Source organism: Aegilops tauschii, chromosome 3 (genome assembly GCF_002575655.3).
Source record: "Aegilops tauschii subsp. strangulata cultivar AL8/78 chromosome 3, Aet v6.0, whole genome shotgun sequence".
Lineage (NCBI taxonomy): Eukaryota > Viridiplantae > Streptophyta > Magnoliopsida > Poales > Poaceae > Aegilops > Aegilops tauschii.
Window position 1 is genome coordinate 438,730,816 of NC_053037.3, and position 22,995 is coordinate 438,753,810.

Consider the following 22,995-nt stretch of genomic DNA (forward strand, 5'->3'; position numbering starts at 1 on the left):
TACACATACACATTCTCATTCATCAGGTTTTTTGTTGAATTTTTCATTCATCAGGTTCATTAGTTCACAACCAACATGCACAACAAAGTTACCAAATGCAAAGAGTTGCTTCCTTAAAGGAAAACATGTTGCCATTTTTACCATGCTACTTTCCTATTGCTTGCTACTCCCTCCGTCCCATAATATAAGAGTGTTTTTGACACTACACTAGTGTCAAAAACACTCTTATATTATGGGACGGAGGGAGTACTTAAACTGACCAATACTCGCAAAAAAAGAAAAACTGCCCAAACGGCTTATATTTAGGAATGGAGGTAGTACAAACTACTGCTTTAGAGATGCTGAGGTGCTAAGTATGTTGAGGGGTTTTGAGTTGTTTTATTTACCCATATGTACAGACCAAACGAAATCATTTCGGTCATTTAGGTCCGGTCTTCTGTTTTCCGATAACAATTTCAGGTGCTGTTTTGGCAAAACCTAAATAAATATAACCCGAGTGAACAATTTGTTTCGAATCCTACCTAGGGTCCAGCACATCACTGCAAAACCCGAGTGAACAATTCTACCCTTAGCACTTGTTCCATTTGTTCCATCTCACCAACCCCACATGAAGTTAGATTTACAAACTAGTCTTTGATCCCAGCAATCGCCTCTTTCAAGCTGACCCACACAAAGACAGCCAATGAGCGATGAAACATGATGTGGTCTTCATTTTTCGAAAACCCGACATAAGAAACAACTCTTGCTGCACGGTCCTTCACGTTCAGAAATCTGCTCCGCATATTTGTATTCAATCTTGAACCATTAATCACATGCATACCTTGATTTTCAAAAGGAAATTTTGCGTTCCACAAACTAGCACCAACAGAAGTTCAGTTGTGCCAGTGAATAATATCCCTAAAGCTCCGCTGACTGTACATTGATATTGTAGATTATTGTCCACTGCCCAACCCACTTTATCACATTCATCTCTCAGAACCACTGAACCCAAGGCTTCACCAAATCTGAACATGCGAGCATTCTTCCTAATCCATATTAACTTGGATCATTACTGCTAGCCAGGGTTGGAAAAAGCGTTATTAGGCGTACGCCTAGGCGCGCTGAAGCGCTCGGCGACAGCCCACCGCGTAGCCTTGGGCCTAATCGGTGCTCTAGGCGGGCCCATCGCTTAGGCGGATCCAGGCGTGCGCCTAAGCGCGATGAAGCGGAGAAAAGCGGCGAGGAGGCGGCGCAAGGCAGACCGGAGATGGAATCGGAGAGGTTACAAGCCTGGGCGGGAAGGTGGCGAGAAGATCGCGAGAGGATGGAGAAGATTGCGGGAAGTTTGCTGGCGGAGGAAAGGAGAGATTTGGCTAGACTTTGGATATATATATACACTGAAAAGGGTGGCGGCGGCTGGATCTATTCCGTCCTCGCTTCGTCCTTCGGCCGCCGAGACGAAGAGATTCACCTCATCCTCTCACCATGCAGCCATGACTTCTTCCTCCTCTCCATCCCTCTGCTCGAAGACAAGCTGAGATCCGGTCTTCTTCCCTGCTAGAGGTGAGCTACCAATTCGATTTTGTCTGTCCCTTCTCTTCTCGTGTATTCACTGTGCCTGTGTACTGCCTCTGCATCGTCCCCTGGATTGCTAGTTTGTTGCTACTTGCTGCCCTGTCCCTCGCATGGAATCACTTGATCTGCACTTTATGTATTGATATTGATTTATCTAGATTGTTAATTGGGTGTTGTTTGATCCATCCCTGGCGGATCTAGGATTGCAGCGCAGGGGTGCCACTCAATAAAAAAAAATTGTGCAGAGATCTCACAATTTAAATGTCATGTCAGCATCACGTAGTAGTACCATAATCGAGTCAACAAAAGAAATGGTAGTTAGTTTGTTCGATCTGCAACTGATTTATACATGCCTTGATGCTGTTGTGTCTGAATTTGCTCATGCATTTACAAGATGTAACAAATACAGTAAGAAGCAATTAGTATTTGGGCATAAACAATATAGTGGGAGACAGGAACTATGCTCAGGCTCAAGGTAAAAGCTGCTCCTGGCCTGGGTCAATGCCTTTGGTCTCGCCTAGTCACCGCAATCCGGCATGCCCGTGCTCGCCGGCAGCCAGCTCGGCAGCCTGCAGTGCTCCCTCTGCCTGACCTACGCCTACTGCCGCTGGCCGTTGCACCAAATGACCTGACCATCCTAGACTCTGAACCTATGAAATTTTCTTTACTGGTCACTTCTAATGGAATAAGACATGACTGAAAATAATAGTAACTTTGTGATGCAGTTGTACTCGACAGCTCATCCGACGAGGAGGTTAAAGTGGGCTGGTCATATCTAGCGCCTGAAGAAGCAAGGCAAGTATCCACTAGTCTGAAGGTAATCATTCTGTGCACTATTCATGTTAATGAAGTTCCTTTTATGATTGTCTCAGTTCATAGTTATATACATGGCATGATGCCAAGATGTGATACTGGACGTTACTAGTAGTCTAGTACTACTGTACTAGTATAGAAGTAGGATCATATTCTATTGCATGGTGCCAAAATGTGACAGTGACATAGCTGCTACTAGTACACTAGTCTAAAAGTAGGATCATATGCGTGTGAGTGTGGCTGCTAGTAGTAATCTTGAATGTAGAGATATGAGGTTATTTATATCACATGATACTTCAAATTAGTATATCAGAGGAGTTGTTCAGTTTGTATAAAAAGGAAATTGCTTCTGGATCGGTATTGAGCATTGCAAGACAAAATAAGTTTCGAATGCAACACATTTATGAGCTTATGCAAAAAAATATGTTCTTTTGGTTTCCTCCATGGTAGTTTTTGTATTATCGATTTACTTCACAACAGAAAGTTTCTTGGAAGTTTGTGCTATGATTTTCTCTTCTGTTGCCTGATGCCAAGATGCAACACCAGCCAGAACTAGTCCTAGTGTAAAAGTAGGATCATATGTATGTGGTTGCTGGTAATCTTTACTGTGGAGACTAGAGGTTCATTAATCAGAGGGTTGTTTAGTCGGTATAAAAACGGATTTGCTTCTGGATCTGTATCGAGCATTGCAGCCTTGCAGGACTAAATAAGTTCCCAATGCAATTATGCAACAAATTTATAAACTTGTAATGCAAAAAAATATGTTCTTTGGTTTCCCTCATTGTAGTTTTTGTATTTTCTATTTTAGTTTGTTTTGCTTGGAATCTCTCCATAGGCAGCTTCCTACCTATTTCATATTTGATCTGCATATACTATGAATTTATGATATTATAACTTATATTGCTTTGCTTCTGTCTTCTTCTGTAAAAATCATATACCTAATTAAGTGGGTAATGATTTATCTTCTACTGTATGTTTTTCGGATGTGGACACGCGCACACCCGTACAGACATACTATATTGCATTTTTTGCTTTGATTATTATCTTGATTTATGCCTACTTGTGGTCTCCACTTTGATAGATCTGGTCCATATTTTTTATCATTATCGATGTGAATTACTGAACTATTGCTGCTGTGTATTCGAGCATTTGTAGGATGTTGGAGACAAATATAACATCAATGTTGCTGGAAGAGAATGCCCGTAAGAGAAAGTCGGATGATGTGGGATGGGAGTATGGGAGTCTAGCCGATGTTTCCAACAAGGACAAAGTGAAGTGTTTGTTTTGTAACCATGTGATCATTGGAGGTGTTTATCGTCACAAGCAGCATGTGGCTCACGTTGGTAATTTTGTGGCTAAATGCAAGAAAAGCTCGCAGGAAGCTAAAGATAGGTGCAGGAAATCTCTTGAGAAGGCATCTAAGAAGAGGAGGGAAAAGACTTCTCGTGAGCTAGAGCTCAGAGAAGGCGTGAATATTTCTCGTGTTGGAGATGCTTAAGTTACTTGTATTGGAAGCGCCGAGCCACACAAGATAGGTCCCATTGACAGTGGACACATCCTATTGATCCTAAATTAACTCAAGTTGTGCGTCTGTGTGGAACTATCCCTGTTGTGACTTGAGAGAAGTCTTTCAAATAAGATTCTAGGAATAAAGTACTTGTGAACTTGAGCTCATAATTTATAATGCTATATGCCATATTGGGTCTTGCGTGATGTTTGCCTCAAGTATATTTGAATATTTTATGTTCCTATGTTACTGCTACTTCCCTTGAGTAGATCATTTTTAGTTATTCACGTTGTTGTGATGTACTCCCTCCATCCCATGATATATGATCTGAATATAAGATCTTATATCATGGGATGGAGGAAGTATCTTATTATCATTCAATTGTCCTAACCTACTGTAGTAGAAAATGCCTAAGGCCATGCCTAGACAAAAAATTGTCCTCCTAACCTGCTACCATACAAAACGCCTTGGCCCGCCTAGGCTACGCCTAGGCAGGCTAGGCGCTAGGCAGAGAGTCATCGCCCGCCTACCGCCTAGCGCTTTTTCCAACCTTGCTGCTAGCGCTTGTCCCAACAGAGAATAGTAGAATGTCTAATCAGTCTTATCAACTACTAGGAACCGAAGAGGAGGGAGTACTACGACATGGAATGCACTGATTCACTAAGACATAAATGTTCAGCATATCAACTTGTAGGACTGTAACCTGAAGAATCAGCCTCTGTTGAACTGTTAGGTGTGCTCTCACATGTCAATATGTCACCCTGCACACGAACGATGTCCAGTGCTGCTTTTGTGTTCATCTTGCTGCTCTGCTGGTGCTCCATGTAGTCCCTGTACCTGATTCCCCGGAACTTCATGCCCTGGGGGTCATTCTGTGCCAACTCCAGGACTGGCTCTACGACAGCATCTAGGCACGGCCCGACCAGGCTCACGAACGACATCCTCGTCTGCCCACCGTGGACCAGTGCGCGATGGAGCACGGCCTTGTACCTTCCATTGCTCACAATCTGCACCCACATACATAGGACATGCATGTGTATCATTAAGATAAAGTACAGGTACTAAGAGCTTCTGTTTTCATAACCATTTATTGTCAAGTTAAGAACACTGTAAATCATTCGTATACCTCCAACTGATCGCCAGTGAGAATGAACAGTGAGCCTGGAAGGGGCTTTGCGGTGACCCACTGGCCGTTGTGCATGACTTGGAGACCATCCACACCATTTTGGAAGAGCAGAGTGAGAAGGCCATGGTCAGAGTGGGCTGAAATTCCCATAACCCCATCCGAGCCAGCATATGGCGGGTAATTGTTCCCGACAAGGATCTGGAAGCAGGACTCAAGGTTTAGAACTTCAGAAATGCGGCCACGGTCAAGTCCCAGGCTCTCGGAGATCGCCTTCGCAAGCTCCAGCAACAGCTGCCTCGTTCGAGCAGAGTACTCCACAGCAATATCTCTAACAATGACTGTGTAGTCAATATAGCTTTTGCAACATCAAAACAATAATGTGAAAGTAAATATGGTGTTAATTAGCAGTTTGTGCTACCTCAGCTTTGCAGGCTTTGCAGGGCAGTGAAACTCTGGGTGAGCAATCATCTTCATATAGTCCCTCCGACATATGGCATCGTCAACGTCAGAGTAGAAGAGACCTGTTCCAATACGTATAGGATCCTTTGGGCCAGCAGCAATGTAATCTGCCTTCTCATCCCTCGGTAAGCTGTATAGTTCCTTACACGCCTCCATCACTTCTTCTTGGAGCGCCTCAGGCACCCCATGGTTAATCACCTTCACGCCAGATCAGAAAAATAAAAACAATTAATGGCGCCTCTAGCGAATTGTTTCCTTGTACTTATCCAGGTTTATTCCCCTTTGTATTTTGGGTCAATTTTTTACCGTAAATTTAACTAACAAAATATATGTTTTATGTAGCAAATACCGTTGGAATTTTCTTTCAAATATGAATTCATATAACTTATATTTTGCTAATCAAATACAGTATGTATATGGTAAAAAAAATTGAACAAGATATGAGCGGGAATAATAATCCCAGACGAAGGGAGCATGCAACATTGGGACATGAATCGAATATTCTGATGTTCATCGGTGGTAGTGCCGTACCATGAAGAAGCCCCAGTCTTCGCAGGCCTGGCCGAGCTCGCGTGTCGCCTGAGATCGTTGCTCGGCGTTGCCGTTGAGGAGGACGCCGAGGTCGATGACGGGGATGCCGTCCCCGCCGCATGCTCCAGCACAGTCGCCGTGACCCCCCTTTGGATGGTTAGGGCAATGGCGATGAGACGGCGTCGGCATCTTGTGTGGTGGGGAAAAGGGGAGGGTTCCAGAAGACCTGCCGCGAGGCACAGGTGGATGGCCGTGTTCCCTCCGTCCACGACAAAGACAGTCGTACACGACGCAACGGGGGAATCCGGCGACGAGGCGGAGAGGCCTGCTGCCGGAGGAGAGGACCACGCGCGAGGGTTCGCTGACGCCGCCGACCGCGGCGTGGAAGGCGATGAGCTCGACCACGGAGCCCCCCTTTGAGGGAGGAATAGAGGAGGCAGAAGCGAGCGGCGAGCTCGGCGAGAGGCGCAAACGGGCGGCAGGGTCGTCAGATCGGGGAGATTTTGAGGAACTGAGGAACAGAGGAAGTGAAGGGGAATTTTGCCAGGAGTTTTTTTTTTTTGGACGAGGGATTTTTCTTTTTTTAGGAACACCCCTACTCCCAAAAACGCTTTTATATTATGGGACGGAGGGAGTATAATTTTATTCATACGCATAATAATCACAGATATATTGACTTTGATCTAAAATTCAAGAAAATATAAAGTAACTCATGTGACTAAAAAATATAATGTATCTCTTGAAAACACCTTATTCATGGTATCAATGTTTGCTAGAAGAAATACTCCAAAGACTTCAATAAGGAAGCTGCAATTGGACTAGAGCAACGATGTTGTCACCTTTCCACACACACAAACATTACCAATAATAGTTTTTGAAAACGCCTTGAGTCGCCCATCTAGAAAGATAGGGAAGTCTTGATCGATGAACGTATTTGGGCCAAGGATAGTAGAGCAGTTATTTGGAATAGCTCCAAGTAGCACGTGGTAGCTGCATCTACAAGATGACATAGAGATTTGTAAAGCACACACGGATCTGAAAGGTTCAGACCCGTTGACTAGTAACCTCTCTCACAAGCGAGATATGAACAAACCCCATGGGTGTTGGATTCATTACAATCACATAGTGATGTGAACTAGATTATTGACTCTAGTGCAAGTGGGAGACTATTGGAAATATGCCCTAGAGGCAATAATAAAATGGTTATTATTGTATTTCCTTGTTCATGATAATTGTCTATTGTTCATGCTATAATTGTATTAACTGGAAACCATAATACATGTGTGAATACATAGACCACAACATGTCCCTAGTAAGCCTCTAGTTGACTAGCTCGTTGATCGATAGATGGTTATGGTTTCCTGACCATGGACATTGGATGTCATTGATAACGGGATCACATCATTAGGAGAATGATGTGATGGACAAGACCCAATCCTAAGCATAGCACAAGATCGTGTAGTTCGTTTGCTAAGAGCTTTTCTAATGTCAAGTATCGTTTCCTTAGACCATGAGATTGTGCGACTCCCGGATACCGTAGGAATGCTTTGGGTGTACCAAACGTCATAACGTAACAGGGTGGCTATAAAGGTGCACTACAGGTATCTCCGAAAGTGTCTGTTGGGTTGGCACGAATCGAGACTGGGATTTGTCACTCCGTATGACGGAGAGGTATCTCTGGGCCCACTCGGTAATGCATCATCATAATGAGCTCAATGTGACTAAGGAGTTAGCCACGGGATCATGTGTTCCGGAACGAGTAAAGAGACTTGCCGGTAACGAGATTGAACGAGGTATTGGGATACCGACGATCGAATCTCGGGCAAGTAACATACCGATAGACAAAGGGAATTGTATACGGGATTGATTGAATCCCCGACATTGTGGTTCATTCGATGAGATCATCGTGGAACATGTGGGAGCCAATATAGGTATCCAGATCCCGCTATTGGTTATTGGCCGGTGAGGTGTCTCGGTCATGTCTGCATGGTTCCCGAACCCGTAGGGTCTACACACTTAAGGTTCGGTGACGCTAGAGTTGTTATGGGAAATAGTATGTGGTTACCGAAGGTTGTTCGGAGTCCCGGATGAGATCCCGGACGTCACGAGGAGTTTCGGAATGGTCCGGAGGTAAAGATTTATATATGGAAAGTCATCATACGGTCACCGGAAGTGTTCGGGGGTATGCCGGTATTGTACCGGGGCCACCGAAGGGGTTCCGGAAGTCCACCGGGAGGGTCCACCTACCCCGGAGGGCCTTATGGGCTGTAGGTGGAAGGGAACCAGCCCCTAAGTGGGCTGGGCGCCAACCTTCCCCTAGGGCCCATGCGCCTAGGGTTGGAGGAAACCCTGGAGGGGGCGCCCCCCTTGACTTGGGGGGCAAGCCACCCTCCCTGGCCGCTGCCCCTCCCACCAGATGGGATCTAAGGGGCCGGGCCCCCTCCCCCTTGCCCCTATATATAGTGGAGGGGTGGGAGGGCAGCCGCACCCCTGGCCTGGCGCAGCCCTCTCCTCCTCCAACTCCTCCTCCTCCGTAGTGCTTAGCGAAGCTCTGCCGGAGAACCACGAGCTCCATTGCCACCTCGCCGTCGTGCTGCTAGAGTTCTCCCTCAACTTCTCCTCTCCCCTTGCTGGATCAAGGAGGAGACGTCCTCGGGCCGTACGTGTGTTGAACGCGGAGGCGCTGTCCGTTCGGCGCTAGATCAGATCTTCCGCGATTTGAATCGCTGCGAGTACGACTCCATCAACCGCGTTCTTGTAACGCTTCCGCTTAGCGATCTTCAAGGGTATGAAGATGCACTCCCTCTCTCTCGTTGCTAGCATCTCCTAGATTGATCTTGGTGACACGTAGGAAAATTTTGAATTATTGTTACGTTCCCCAACAGTGGCATCATGAGCTAGGTCTATGCGTAGATTCTATGCACGAGTAGAACACAAAGTAGTTGTGGGCGATGATTTGTTCAATTTGCTTGCCGTTACTAGTCTTATCTTGATTCGGCGGCATTGTGGGATGAAGCGGCCCGGACCGACCTTGCACGTACTCTTACGTGAGACAGGTTCCACCGACTGACATGCACTTGATGCATAAGGTGGCAAGCGGGTGTCTGTCTCTCCCACTTTAGTCGGATCGGATTCGATGAAGAGGGTCCTTATGAAGGGTAAATAGCAATTGGCATATCACCGTTGTGGCTTTTGCGTAGGTAAGAAACGTTCTTACTAGAAACCCATAGCATCCACGTAAAACATGCAACAACAATTAGAGGAGGTCTAACTTGTTTTTGCAGGGTATGCTATGTGATGTGATATGGCCAAAAGGATGTGATGGATTATATATGTGATGTATGAGATTGATCATGTTCTTGTAATAGGAATCACGACTTGCATGTCGATGAGTATGACAATCGGCAGGAGCCATAGGAGTTGTCTTAATTTATTGTATGACCTGCGTGTCAATGAAAACGCCATGTAATTACTTTACTTTATTGCTAACCATTAGCCATAGTAGTAGAAGTAATAGTTGGCGAGACAACTTCATGAATACACGATGATGGAGATCATGGTGTCATCCCGGTGACGAAGGTGATCATGCCGCGCCTCGAAGATGGAGATCAAAGGCGCAAGATGATATTGGCCATATCATGTCACTTTATGATTTGCATGTGATGTTTGTCATGTTTACATCTTATTTGCTTAGAACGACGGTAGCATAAATAAGATGATCCCTCACTAAAATTTCAAGAGACGTGTTCCCCCTAACCGTGCACCGTTGCGAAGGTTTGTTGTTTCGAAGCACCACGTGATGATCGGGTGTGATAGATTCTAACGTTCGCATACAACGGGTGTAAGCCAGATTTACACATGCGAAACACTTAGGTTGACTTGACGAGCCTAGCATGTACAGACATGGCCTCAGAACACAAGAGACCGAAAGGTCGAACATGAGTCGTATAGAAGATACGATCAACATGAAGATGTTCACCGATGATGACTAGTCCGTCTCACGTGATGATCGGACACGGTCTAGTTGACTCGGATCATGTATCACTTAGATGACTAGAGGGATGTCTATCTGAGTGGGAGTTCATTAAATAATTTGATTAGATGAACTTAATTATCATGAACATAGTCAAAAGGTCTTTGCAAATTATGTCGTAGCTTACGCTTTAGTTCTACTAAGATATAATCCTAGAGAAAGTTGAGTTGAAAGTTGATAGTAGCAATTATGCGGACTGGGTCCGTAAACTGAGGATTGTTCTCAATGCTGCGCAGAAGGCTTATGTCCTTAATGCACCGCTCGGTGTGCTAAACCTCGAGCGTCGTCTATGGATGTTGCGAACATCTGACATACACGTTTTGATGACTACGTGATAGTTCAGTGCGTAATGCTAACGGTTTAGAATTGAGGCGCCAAAGACGTTTTTGAAACGTCGCAGAACATATGAGATGTTCCAAAGACTGAAATTGGGATTTCAGACTAGTGCCCACGTCAAGAGGTATGAGACCTCTGACAAGTTTCTTAAGCCTGCAAACTAAGGGAGAAAAGCTCAATCGTTGAGCATGTGCTCAGATTGTCTGAGTACTACAATCGCTTGAATCGAGTGGGAGTTAATCTTCCAGATGAGATAGTGATGGTTCTCCATAGTCACTGCCACCAAGCTATTAGAGCTTCGTGATGAACTATAACATATCAGGGATAGACATGATGATCCTTGAGCAACTCGCGATGTTTGACACCGCGAAAGTAGAAATCAAGTAGGAGCATCAATTGTTGATGGTTAGTAAAACCACTAGTTTCAAAAAGGGCAAGGGAAAGAAGGGATACTTCATGAAACGGCAAATCAGTTGCTGCTCTAGTGAAGAAACCCAAGGTTGAACCCAAACCCGAGACTAAGTGCTTCTGTAATGAGGGGAACGGTCACTGAAGCAGAACTACCCTAGATACTTGGTAGATGAGAAGGCAGGCAAGGTCGACAGAAGTATATTGGATATACATTATATTAATGTGTACTTTACTAGTACTCCTAGTAGCACCAGGGTATTATATACCGGTTCGATTGCTAAGTGTTGGTAACTCGAAATAAAAGGCTACGGAATAAACGGAGACTAGCTAAAGGTGAGATGACGATATGTGTTGGAAGTGTTTCCAAGGTTGATGTGATCAAACATCGCACGCTCCCTCTACCATCGAGATTGGTGTTAAACCTAAATAATTGTTATTTGATGTTTGCGTTGAGCATAGACATGATTGGATTATGTTTATCGCAATACGGTAATTCATTTAAGGAGAATAATGGTTACTCTATTTATTTGAATAATACCTTCAATAGTCTTGCACCTAAAATGAATCTCGATCGTAGTGATACACATGTTCGTGCCAAAAGATATAAAATAGTAATGATAGTACCACATACTTGTGGCACTGCCATTTGAGTCATATTGGTATAGAACGCATGAAGAAGCTCCATGTAGATGGATCTTTGGACTCACTCGTTTTTGAAAAGATTGAGACATGCGAACCATGTCTATTGGTATATATGCATGAAGAAACTCCATGCAGATGGATCGTTTGGACTCACTTGATTTTGAATCACTTGAGACATGCAAATCATACCACATGGGCAAGATGACTGAAAGGCCTCGTTTTCAGTAAGATGGAACAAGAAAGCAACTTGTTGGAAGTAATACATTTTGATGTGTGCAGTCCAATGAGTGCTGAGGCATGCAGTGGATATCGTTATGTTCTTACTTCACATATGATTTGAGTAGATGCTGAGTGTATTTACTTGATGAAACACAAGTCTGAATTATTGAAAGGTTCAAGTAATTTCAGAGTGAAGTTGAAGATCGTCGTGACAAGAGGATAAAATGTCTGTGATATGATCATAGAGATGAATATCTGAGTTACGAGTTTCGCACACAATTAAGAAATTGTGGAAATTGTTTCACGACTAATACCGCCTGGAACACCATAGTGTGATGGTGTGTCCGAACATCATAACTGCACCCTATTGGATATGGTGCATACCATGATGTCTCTTATCAAATTACACTATCGTTTATGGGTTAGGCATTAGAGACAACCGCATTCACTTTAAATAGGGCACCACGCAATTCCATTGAGACGACACCGTATGAACTATGGTTTAGAGAAACCTAAGCTGTCGTTTCTTAAAAGTTTGGGGCCGCGACGCTTATGTGAAAAAGTTTCAGGCTGATAAGCTCGAACCCAAAGCGGATAAATGCATCTTCATAGAATACCCAAAACAGTTGGGTATACCTCCTATTTCAGATCTGGAAGCAAAAGTGATTGTTTCTAGTAACGGGTCCTTTCTCGAGGAAAAGTTTCTCTCGAAAGAATTGAGTGGGAGGATGGTGGAGACTTGATGAGGTTATTGAACCATGACTTCAACTAGTGTGTAGCAGGGCACAGGAAGTTGTTCCTGTGGCACCTACACCAATTGAAGTGAAAGCTTATGATAGTGATCATGAAACTTCGGATCAAGTCACTACCAAACCTCGTAGGACGACAAGGATGCATGCTACTTCAGAGTGGTACGTAATCCTGTCTTGGAAGTCATGTTGCTAGACAACAATGAACCTACGAGCTATGGAGAAGCGATGGTGGGCCCGGATTCCGACAAATGGCTCGAGGCCATAAAATCCGAGAGAGGATACATGTATAAAAACAAAGTGTAGACTTTGGAAGAACTACTTGATGGTCGTAAGGCTGTTGGGTGCAGATGGATTTTAAAAGGAAGACAGGCAATGATGGTAAGTGTCACCATTAAGAAAGCTCGACTTGTCGTTAAGATGTTTTCCGGCAAGTTCAAGGAGTTGACTGCGATGAGACTTTCTCACTCGTAGCGATGCTAAGAGTCTGTTGGAATTATATTAGCAGTTACTGCATTATTTATGAAATCTTGCAGATAGGATGTCAAAACATTGTTTCCTCGACGATTTTCTTGAGGAAAGGTTGTATGTGATACAACCAGAAGGTTTTGTCAATCCTGAAATATGTTAACAAGTATGCAAAGCTCCAGCAATCCTTCTAAGGATTGGAGTAAGCATCTCGGAGTTGGAATGTACGCTTTGATGAGATGATCAAAGATTTTGGGTTTATACAAGTTTATGAGAAACTTGTATTTCCAAAGAAGTGAGTGAGAGCACTATAGAATTTTTGATGAGTATATGTTGTTAACATATTGTTGATCAGAAATGATGTAGAATTTCTGGAAAGCATACAGGGTTATTTGAAAAGTGTTTTTCAATGGAAAACCTGGATTAAACTACTTGAACATTGAGCATCAAGATCTATAAGGATAGATCAAAAACGCTTAATAGTACTTTCAAATGAACACATACCGTGACAAGATTTTGAAGGAGTTCAAAATAGATCAGCAAAGAAGGAGTTCTTGGCTGTGTTACAAGGTGTGAGTATTGAGTAAGACTCAAGACCTGACCACGGCAGAAGAGAGAGCAAGGACGAAGGTCGTCCCCTATGCTTTAGACGTAGGCTCTACAGTATGCTATGCTGTGTACCGCACCTGAAGTGTGCCTTGTCATGAATTAGTCAAGGGGTACAAGAGTGATTCGGGAATGGATCACATGACAGCGGTCGAACTTATCCTTAGTATCTAGTGGACTAAGGAATTTTCTCGATTATGGAGGTGGAAAAGGAGTTCGTCGTAAAGGGTTACGTCGATGCAAACTTTGACACTAATCCGGATGATTCTGAGTAGTAAACCGGATTCGTATAGTAGAGCAGTTATTTGGAATAGCTCCAAGTAGCATGTGGTAGCTGCATCTATAAGATGACATAGAGATTTGTAAAGCACACACGGATCTGAAAGGTTCAGACCCGTTGACTAGTAACCTCTCTCACAAGCGAGATATGAACAAACCCCATGGGTGTTGGATTCATTACAATCACATAGTGATGTGAACTAGATTATTGACTCTAGTGCAAGTGGGAGACTATTGGAAATATGCCCTAGAGGCAATAATAAAATGGTTATTATTGTATTTCCTTGTTCATGATAATTGTCTATTGTTCATGCTATAATTGTATTAACTGGAAACCATAATACATGTGTGAATACATAGACCACAACATGTCCCTAGTAAGCCTCTAGTTGACTAGCTCGTTGATCGATAGATGGTTATGGTTTCCTGACCATGGACATTGGATGTCATTGATAACGGGATCACATCATTAGGAGAATGATGTGATGGACAAGACCCAATCCTAAGCATAGCACAAGATCGTGTAGTTTGTTTGCTAAGAGCTTTTCTAATGTCAAGTATCGTTTCCTTAGACCATGAGATTATGCGACTCCCGGATACCGTAGGAATGCTTTGGGTGTACCAAACGTCACAACGTAACTGGGTGGCTATAAAGGTGCACTACAAGTATCTCCGAAAGTGTCTGTTGGGTTGGCACGAATCGAGACTGGGATTTGTCACTCCGTATGACGGAGAGGTATCTCTGGGCCCACTCGGTAATGCATCATCATAATGAGCTCAATGTGACTAAGGAGTTAGCCACGGGATCATGTGTTACGGAACGAGTAAAGAGACTTGCCGGTAACGAGATTGAACGAGGTATTGGGATACCGACGATCGAATCTCGGGCAAGTAACATACCGATAGACAAAGGGAATTGTATACGGGATTGATTGAATCCCCGACATTGTGGTTCATCCGATGAGATCATCGTGGAACATGTGGGAGCCAATATGGGTATCCAGATCCTGCTATTGGTTATTGGCCGGAGAGGTGTCTCGGTCATGTCTGCATGGTTCCCGAACCCGTAGGGTCTACACACTTAAGGTTCGGTGACGCTAGAGTTGTTATGGGAAATAGTATGTGGTTACCGAAGGTTGTTCGGAGTCCCGGATGAGATCCCGGACGTCATGAGGAGTTCCGGAATGGTCTGGAGGTAAAGATTTATATATGGGAAGTCATCATACGGTCACCAGAAGTGTTCGGGGGTATGCCGGTATTGTACCGGGGCCACCGAAGGGGTTCCGGAGGTCCACCTGCCCCGGAGGGCCTTATGGGCTGTAGGTGGAAGGGAACCAGCCCCTAAGTGGGCTGGGCGCCAACCTTCCCCTAGGGCCCATGCGCCTAGGGTTGGAGGAAACCCTGGAGGGGGCGCCCCCTTGACTTGGGGGGCAAGCCACCCTCCCTGGCCGCCGCCCCTCCCACCAGATGGGATCTAAGGGGCCGGGCCCCCTCTCCCTTGCCCCTATATATAGTGGAGGGGTGGGAGGGCAGCCGCACCCCTGGCCTGGTGCAGCCCTCTCCTCCTCCAACTCCTCCTCCGTAGTGCTTAGCGAAGCTATGCCGGAGAACCACGAGCTCCATTGCCACCACGCCGTCGTGCTGCTGGAGTTCTCCCTCAACTTCTCCTCTCCCCTTGCTGGATCAAGAAGGAGGAGACGTCCCCGGGCTGTATGTGTGTTGAACGCGGAGGCGCCGTCCGTTCGACGCTAGATCGGATCTTCCGCGATTTGAATTGCTGCGAGTACGACTCCATCAACCGCGTTCTTGTAACGCTTCCGCTTAGCGATCTTCAAGGGTATGAAGATGCACTCCCTCTCTCTCGTTGCTAGCATCTCCTAGATTGATCTTGGTGACACGTAGGAAAATTTTGAATTATTGCTACGTTCCCCAACAATCATCAACATTGCCACCATATGGAGCGGAGAAAACATCTCCGGAACTGTAGCACGCATCGGCCGACGCAACCATTCTCCTCTTCAAGATTTCTCTCCTTATCATATCATGCCATGTTTTGGTGAGATCGTCCATGTCATTACGGTTTATTGACATGATCTTGTTCTCCCAACGCCCTTGAAGCGACCGAAATGTGCTAGGAGTCCTATTGGGATGCTTTGCCATAATGCAGAAGTATTGATCTTCGATCTTTGCCAATATCTCTTGGCGGTTTGAGAAGTTCCCGTGCATGCATCAAGAGACACCACACTCCATGCTTTGATCAAAGTTTGATCTTCCAAGACCATGTAGTTCTTCGATCTTATGCTTTTCTCTGTTTTTGTTTGCGATTGCTCATACACTTCCGCTTCGATTTCCTTCAATTCGTCCTCACAACCATGATCATCCACGCCGTCCTCCGTTTCATTGTAGTCGAATGCGGCGAACGGGGCTTGATCAATGTCAACCGCGTTCGTGTACAACAAGTTCACGAACTCGGTTGTTGCATTGTTTGAACCACCGCTATAGCGAACAATAACAAGTCACGAGCTATCGAGGATAATGGCGAAAAATGAAAGAAAATCGCCATGACCGAAGATGCATACCTTCCGGCCATTTCGTCGAACACCTCGCTTGCGAGTGGTGCGGCACCGTTGAACGGCATCGCCGGAGCACCTCCTTGCCGGGGGATGGAGTGAGACGATGAAGAAGGTGGCTTATTTGTAGCCGGGATCTTCCTCCGCTTTACGCCCGCGACCTTGCTGACCTTCTTCGCCGCCGGCCGGGATCGCGCTGCCGCGTTGGCGCCCGGAGCGCGGGCCATCGCGGCGGGGGCAGCCGGATTCCCGCCCTGCACGACCACGTTGCCCTGCCGCTTGCGGGTAGGCGCGGCGTTTGCTTGGGCGACGGCGGCGGGGCCAACATGGCCGGCGACGAGATCCGCCCGTGGGGAAGGAGCGTGCGCGACCTCGACGGTGACGGGGGACAGCATGGGGTCGTCCATGGCGGCGAGGGACGGCTGGGGAGGAAGCATCGGAGCGTGCGGAGGCGGGGCAATGGTGGCGGAGGGTGGGGGGAGCGGGAAAGGGCGCGCGGAAATGTCCCTCTCGCCAAATCCCGCTGCGGATAGGGGTTGAGCTCGAGTCGGCCTCCCAGCCCGTGAAGATAGAGGTTGAGGGAGAAGATTTGCCGCGCCGTGCAAAAATATTTGCGGGCCGGGGCGGGATGCGGGGTCTGATTGGGCATGTTTTCCCGCCCCGACCCGTAATTTGGCGGTTATTTTGCGGGCCGGGCGGGATGCGGGGTTTGCTAGAGTTGCTCTAAGGTACAAACGTTGTGAAAAGGGGCGTGCCGCATAAGCTTGTAGGCCTAGCTTTGAGGACCAGCCTTGTTTCGTGGCAGGGCGAAGGCCGACACAACTCTTTTATTTGCGTGTTGTGCCCGTACTGGATCAAAAATCCGTGCATGCGGGCCCGCCTTAAAAGCACGATCCTGGAGCGACAAATGCTCACCTCGTGGACGACGGGCTACGAGGAGAGGACCCATCAACATGAAGATAGTGCTTTGTTGGACCGGGCATGGCTAATCTCTTCATGTTGTTCCAACATGAAGTTTCCTTGTTTTCGATGCATACCATTCGCTACCAAATGAAAATATTTTTTGTGTTGTCTCCCTCAAGCAGGTTTTGTCACTGGCTATATTTGATACGATTTTGTTCCTTTTCATGTCGGAGACGAGCTAAGCGCTTATGCCATCATGCCATCATGCACAAGGCGTTCATCCGACAAAACCGCGGCCGCTGATGTTCTTTTGTCATGGATTAGTTGTCAATAATTTTCAACGGTTCTTGTTTTCCTTCATCTCCTAAGCGCTCATCGACATCATGGTTAAGGGTTAAGGTCTACATCGTCGTCATGTGACAAGACCGTGACCTCTAATTTGTTTTCCTTGTGACTGTCTTAGACGGCGTATCCTGGCTTGCCATTTTGCCACTGGGAAGTCCCATGTTGCTCCTCGACACAGCATTGGGGCACCATGTCCTTCCTCGTGAGGCAGCCTAACTCAAATTAGAAACATGTTTACCGGCCAAAACCTGTGTCCGGCGTCCGGCCCTGCCGCGTTTGTTCACCGGCTTTGACCTCGGAGTCGTTCCACAAACAAGCTAAGCCCGCAACACAGCCAGCTTTGGTGTTATCCTCCACATAAATACTACTTCCTCCGAAAATACTTGTCATCAAATGAATAAAATATGATGTATCTAGATACATCATATTTTATTCATTTTGATGACAAGTATTTTCAAATAGAGGGCACCCTTACGTTGCGGGCAGTCTCCAAGGTCTTGGCCTGCAGGTCGTCACCTTTTGACTTTCGAGTTTTGATGAGTTTGACACGCTATAAAAAGGCTCGAGGGTTAAGCTTCTCGTCACCACAGCACCACCAAAGCAGAGCCTAACAAGCACCATTCCGCTTACGCTTCCTTGGCGTCGATCGACAACATTTGCAATGGCGAAGAACCACGGTGCCGCCGGTCTCCTGATCGCGTCCCTTCTCGTCGCGGTCACCCTCGCCGACGCCAGGGTCGCCGTGCAGGTGCGCCGCGACCTGAACGAAGGTACGTGTCCATCGACTCCACCCAATCCATGGTACGGTAGCGCCTGTGTTCCACGAACCAGCGATAACTGTACCTACTGGAACCATATCGTGATCTGAACTGACTCCTGGAACGTACGTGCGTGCGTGCGATGGAGCTGCAGCAGATCACGTGGTGCCGGCGAGCGACGCGAAGGCGGCGGCGGCGCTGACGTGCAGCAAGGTGCAGGGGCTGAAGGCGGGCGAGACGTGCTTCTCCGTCGCGCTGCTCGGAGGACTGACCCTCGAGTCGTTCCTCGTCTTCAACCCCAACATCGACTGCGGCAAGACCTTCGTCGGCCAGTGGGTCTGCCTCCACGCTTCCACTGCTTGACAAGCTGCTGCACGTACGCACCCGTGCACCGACCACCGCTAGCGCTATGAATCGAGGCGCCGGGTGCTCTGCTGCTCGTACTTCCCTTGCAAAGTGTGCTTGCTGCTTGCTCCTTTTTGTTTGTCTGAGAGATGTTGCTTGGTGTTATCTGGTGTGAAGTAGCCCGTCGGTGTGTGTTTGTTGTACCAGCTGATCGTGCCTGATTATCAGTGTATTTCCCTTGCTTCTTTTCCTCAATTCGTCCGTGTGCTGCGGTAATGTGGGAGCCGGTCTCCAAATTACCATCGTTGCACCTAGGTTTTATCGTAACCGAACTGTTTGACTCATTAACGACTAGCTGCAAACAAGAAACTTGGCATAGCTGGGCAAAGAATTTAAACAGGAGGGTTATTCAAAAATTGCGGAAGCTTAGTTTGATCAAGCTGGCCGAGTATTTCAAACAAGCTATGGCACTTACTCCGTGAAACTACATTGAAGCTAATAACTGGGTGAAGATTACGCGCTTTGAATTTGAATAGGACTATGCTCCTTCTTTTTCATAAAATGGATTCTTTGGTTGTTGATTCTTAATCAAATAAATTATGTCGCAAGATCGAACCAAGAATTTCATTATATCCATTTCTTATACCTTCTATTCTATATGACACTACTTCATAAGAATAAACCCGGGGAGACTATAATAGAATCTGCCCTTTAGCTGAGCTCATAGGATCAGCCCAAAATATTTCTATTTAAACAATCTGAAAAGTTCTGGAATTATTTGACAACATAGCTATAATTATGTATACAACTCCAAAAAAAAACCCAGCTGAAAACTTGACCTACAGTTAGAGATTAAAAAATAACTGAAAGTGGATCTAACCCTCAAGGTGGATTTTGATAATTAATGTCAACATATCTCAAAGAACTAATGCTACTTCAAAGTATATTTCATAAAAAAATTTCTTAGGTACAACCGGAATGGAAGATGACCCCTAAGAATGCTTAAAAACAAGTGTTGAACAAGTCTATTCACAACCCCCCCCCCCCTCCCTCTAGATATACTTATCGATTCTACAATAAAAAAAATCAATTGTGAATAGTGTCAAATTTGGGTGAATGGTATTTGAAATTATTCACATTCGATTTTGTATTTTTTTTTTGTTTCTATAAGTGTAGCTTGAGTTAGGAGCTTTGAGATTGTACATCAAACATGGATGTATGCCTGCAAATATTTTTGAAACTTCTGAATACTATTTCTAATCACTCTGATCTCACCTACGACCAGCTCCTATACTGCCCCCCCCCCCCCCCCCCCGGAAATACTTATCGATCCTACAATTAAATTTTTTGATTGTGGATAGTGTCAAATTTGGGTGAATGGTATTTGAAATTATTCACATTCGATTTAGTGTTTTTTTATTTCCATACGTGTAACTTGATTTTTTTAGATGATTACCAATATGTGATTTTTGAGATGAAGTGTAACTTGAATTAGGAGCTTTAAGATTGTACGTCAAACATGAATGTATGTCTGCAAATATTTTCGGAATTTTCGAATACATAATATTTTTTTACTACCTGATCTCACCTATAACCAGATCCTATACTAGCCCCCCCACCCCCCAGACATACTTATCGATCCTACAATAAAAAAATCGATTGTTGATAGTGTCAAATTTGGGTGAATGGTACTTGAAATTATTCACTTCGCTTTTTGTTTTTTTTTCTGTTTCTATAAGTGTAGCTTGACTTAGGAGCTTGATGTATGTCTGCAAATATTTTTGGAATATTTCGAATGCATAATATATTTTTATCTCTCTGATCTCACCTACAACCAGATCCTATACTAGCCCCCCCCCCCCCCCCCCCCCCCCCGAAAAAGAAGAGGCAATCTAAAAATTGCTTGCTAATTTATCAGGGTCATCTTATTAATCTATTACCTACTAATAAAAGCGGTAATGATAACTCCCGAACGTTCGGGAGTTAAGCATGGCAACCCGAATAGGTTTAGATGGCAAGTTTAGTTTACGTGAGATTAGGGAAACATGGCAATTTTCTGACAAAAAAAGATGAAAAAGGACGAAGTTGCCATCCCCTATAGACTAAAGTTGTCATCCCCTATGAACTAAAGTTGCCATGTAAAAACGTTCGGGACGAAATGCTCAAAATCTGAACGTTCGGGAGTTATTGGATTCCAATAAAAGAGATGTGGTATTCTTGTTTTGGTCCGTCATGAAATTTTCAGAAACCCCCGACATTATAATCAACCTCCAGTCCGAAGGTAACATTTTTGTTACGCTGTGCATTTCGCACTTCCAGCTGCTGTAGGCCAGATGCTGGTTTTTGGTCCATTGTCGTTCGTGTGAGCCGCAGGCCCCCACGAATTAAGAGTCTATTGAGAGAGCGTACCGTTGCTCGGCATGAGCGTAAGATTCAACCAAACGGCCTTACACGGACGGATTCCCGGGACGCCGGTCTCTCCCATCGCGAGTACGCATAGCTGCACGATGCTAGACTCTGACACGACATGAAACGTGATGCGGTACTGCACGGGAGTCACAGGTAATGGCGATGAGTTGTTCGGCTGCACGCCGGCCTTGACCTTAGGCATGTTGTACCTAGATCACAAGTTGCCTTGACCACCGATCCTTTGTCCCGCCATCAATCTAAACTTGAACCCACGTACAACTAGCTACAACTTCTAATCACCTGGTACGACTCTTTCAATTCATTTTCTCCTTTTCCACCTTAAGCTCTTTTTTTACCGGAAGCTTCTCAATTGAAGATGGTATATCATAATTAGGTTTGATATAGAAACACCTCTGATATTAACGTCTTTCATGTGAAAATTAGGGACAAGTGCAAGCTAAAAGGATTCTAATATGAAAAACACCTCGGATTGTTTGCACACAATTGTCCACTGAGCCATGAGGTGGGTGATGAATGGGTGTGCGATATTATTTACAATATATGAAAAACACATCCGATTGTTTGCTAGTAATTCTAATGAATTATCTTTGAATTTAGGATCTAATAAAAAACCATACATTGTGCTCAACGGTGGTAAATATATATACACTGGTAGAAAAAAGGCCTTTAGTCCCGGTTCGCAAAGGCCTTTAGTCCCGGCTGTGCAACCGGGACTAAATATGCGCGACTAAAGACCCCCTTTAGTCGCGCCTCTTACGAACCGCGACTAAAGGCTTTAGTCCCGGTTCTCGTGGCTAACCGGGACTAAAGGCCTCCTCCGCAGGTTTAGGGTTTTCCCCCCTAAACCTGGTTTTTTTGCGAATTTTTTTTATTTTTTTTATTTTTAAATTTCTGAATTATTTTAACCTCTAATCTCTAATCACCACCCCTCATCACTGCTCAATTTATCCTCTAATCTCTAATCACCCCTCATCATTCCAAATCATCTAACTTTCCGGACGGTCACCCATCCTCTCACTACTCCAGCCTGAGCACGCTTAACTTCCGGGTTCTATTCTCCCTCGTTTCCAAGTCTGCACTTGTTGTTTTCCTGACAATAGTGGGATGTCAATTCTATTAACCCTCAGGAATTTAGCTTGAGCATGAAGTGACACATTTCACTGTTTGAGTTTGAAACTATTGTTTTAAAAAACAATAATTATTTAGTAACACTAATATTTCTGGAATAATTAGTTTGACCATTGTTTGACCACTGTTTGACCACAGTTTGACCAGATTTGACCAAAATTTAAAAAAAATTGAAATAATTATTTAGTAACACTAATATTCTAGAATAATTAGTTTGACCATTGTTTGACCACAGTTTGACCACAATTTGAATTTTTTGAATTTTTTTGCCTCTCCAGATCTTAAAAGCCCCGTATCTTATTTTCTGTTAGGTTTTTGAGGATTTTGAAAATGTTTAACGGGGTTCCCCCGGTTAAATTCGGATGTAACTTTTTGAGTAGATGATTTTTCATATAAAAACTTTTTCATCCGAGTTCGTATGCAAAAGTTATGCCCATTTTAAGAAATTCCAGAGAGATTTTGCAAATAAAGTCGAAATTCATATTTGTTAATTTTCCCAACAACTAGACCACATATCACATGAGAAACTTATTTTATTTTATTTTTTTTGACATTTCCATCATTTTCTTTTGGTTTTTCTAAAACTGAAAAGGCGGTCGGGGGGGGGGGGGGGGGGGGGTAGAGTTTGATGGGCCCTTTAGTACCGGTTGGTCTGGCCAACCGCGACTAAAGGACTAACCGTTAGTCCCGGTTGGTCTGGCCAACCGCGACTAAAGGACTTCGGGCCAGCCTGAGCCAACCGGGACTAAAGCCCCTCCCGTCCGCCAGCTGTCGACCGAGCGC

At 45.0% G+C, this 22,995-nt stretch overlaps 2 protein-coding genes and 1 long non-coding RNA gene across 4 annotated transcripts; 2 read left to right on the forward strand and 1 right to left on the reverse strand.

The window, feature by feature from the left end:
* The first annotated feature begins 353 nt into the window (after nt 1-353).
* On the forward strand, nt 354-4,080 carry LOC141042451 (uncharacterized). Its single transcript, XR_012205270.1, has 3 exons — nt 354-1,542; nt 2,280-2,371; nt 3,523-4,080. It is a non-coding gene; the product is annotated as an uncharacterized lncRNA (long non-coding RNA).
* Nucleotides 4,081-4,507: 427 nt separating this feature from the next.
* Nucleotides 4,508-6,513, reverse strand: LOC109771099 (2-oxoglutarate-dependent dioxygenase 19). The gene is made up of 4 exons (XM_020329805.4): nt 5,991-6,513; nt 5,419-5,657; nt 5,001-5,328; nt 4,508-4,881 (listed from the first exon to the last, which is right to left on the reverse strand). Exons 1-4 carry the CDS (start codon nt 6,177-6,179, stop codon nt 4,558-4,560), a joined length of 1,080 nt encoding a protein of 359 aa, XP_020185394.2. The 5' UTR covers nt 6,180-6,513; the 3' UTR covers nt 4,508-4,557.
* An 11,639-nt stretch (nt 6,514-18,152) lies between these two features.
* Nucleotides 18,153-18,857, forward strand: LOC109771106 (uncharacterized). Of its 2 annotated transcripts, none has more exons than XM_020329810.2 (2): nt 18,153-18,321; nt 18,464-18,857. In XM_020329810.2, the coding sequence occupies exons 1-2, from the start codon at nt 18,213-18,215 to the stop codon at nt 18,670-18,672; spliced, it is 318 nt and encodes a 105-aa protein (XP_020185399.1). In that variant the 5' UTR covers nt 18,153-18,212; the 3' UTR covers nt 18,673-18,857. The 2 variants fall into 2 exon arrangements, with proteins under 2 accessions (XP_020185399.1, XP_020185400.1); XM_020329811.2 differs by having other exon boundaries at nt 18,154-18,321; nt 18,467-18,857.
* The last annotated feature ends 4,138 nt before the right edge of the window (nt 18,858-22,995 follow it).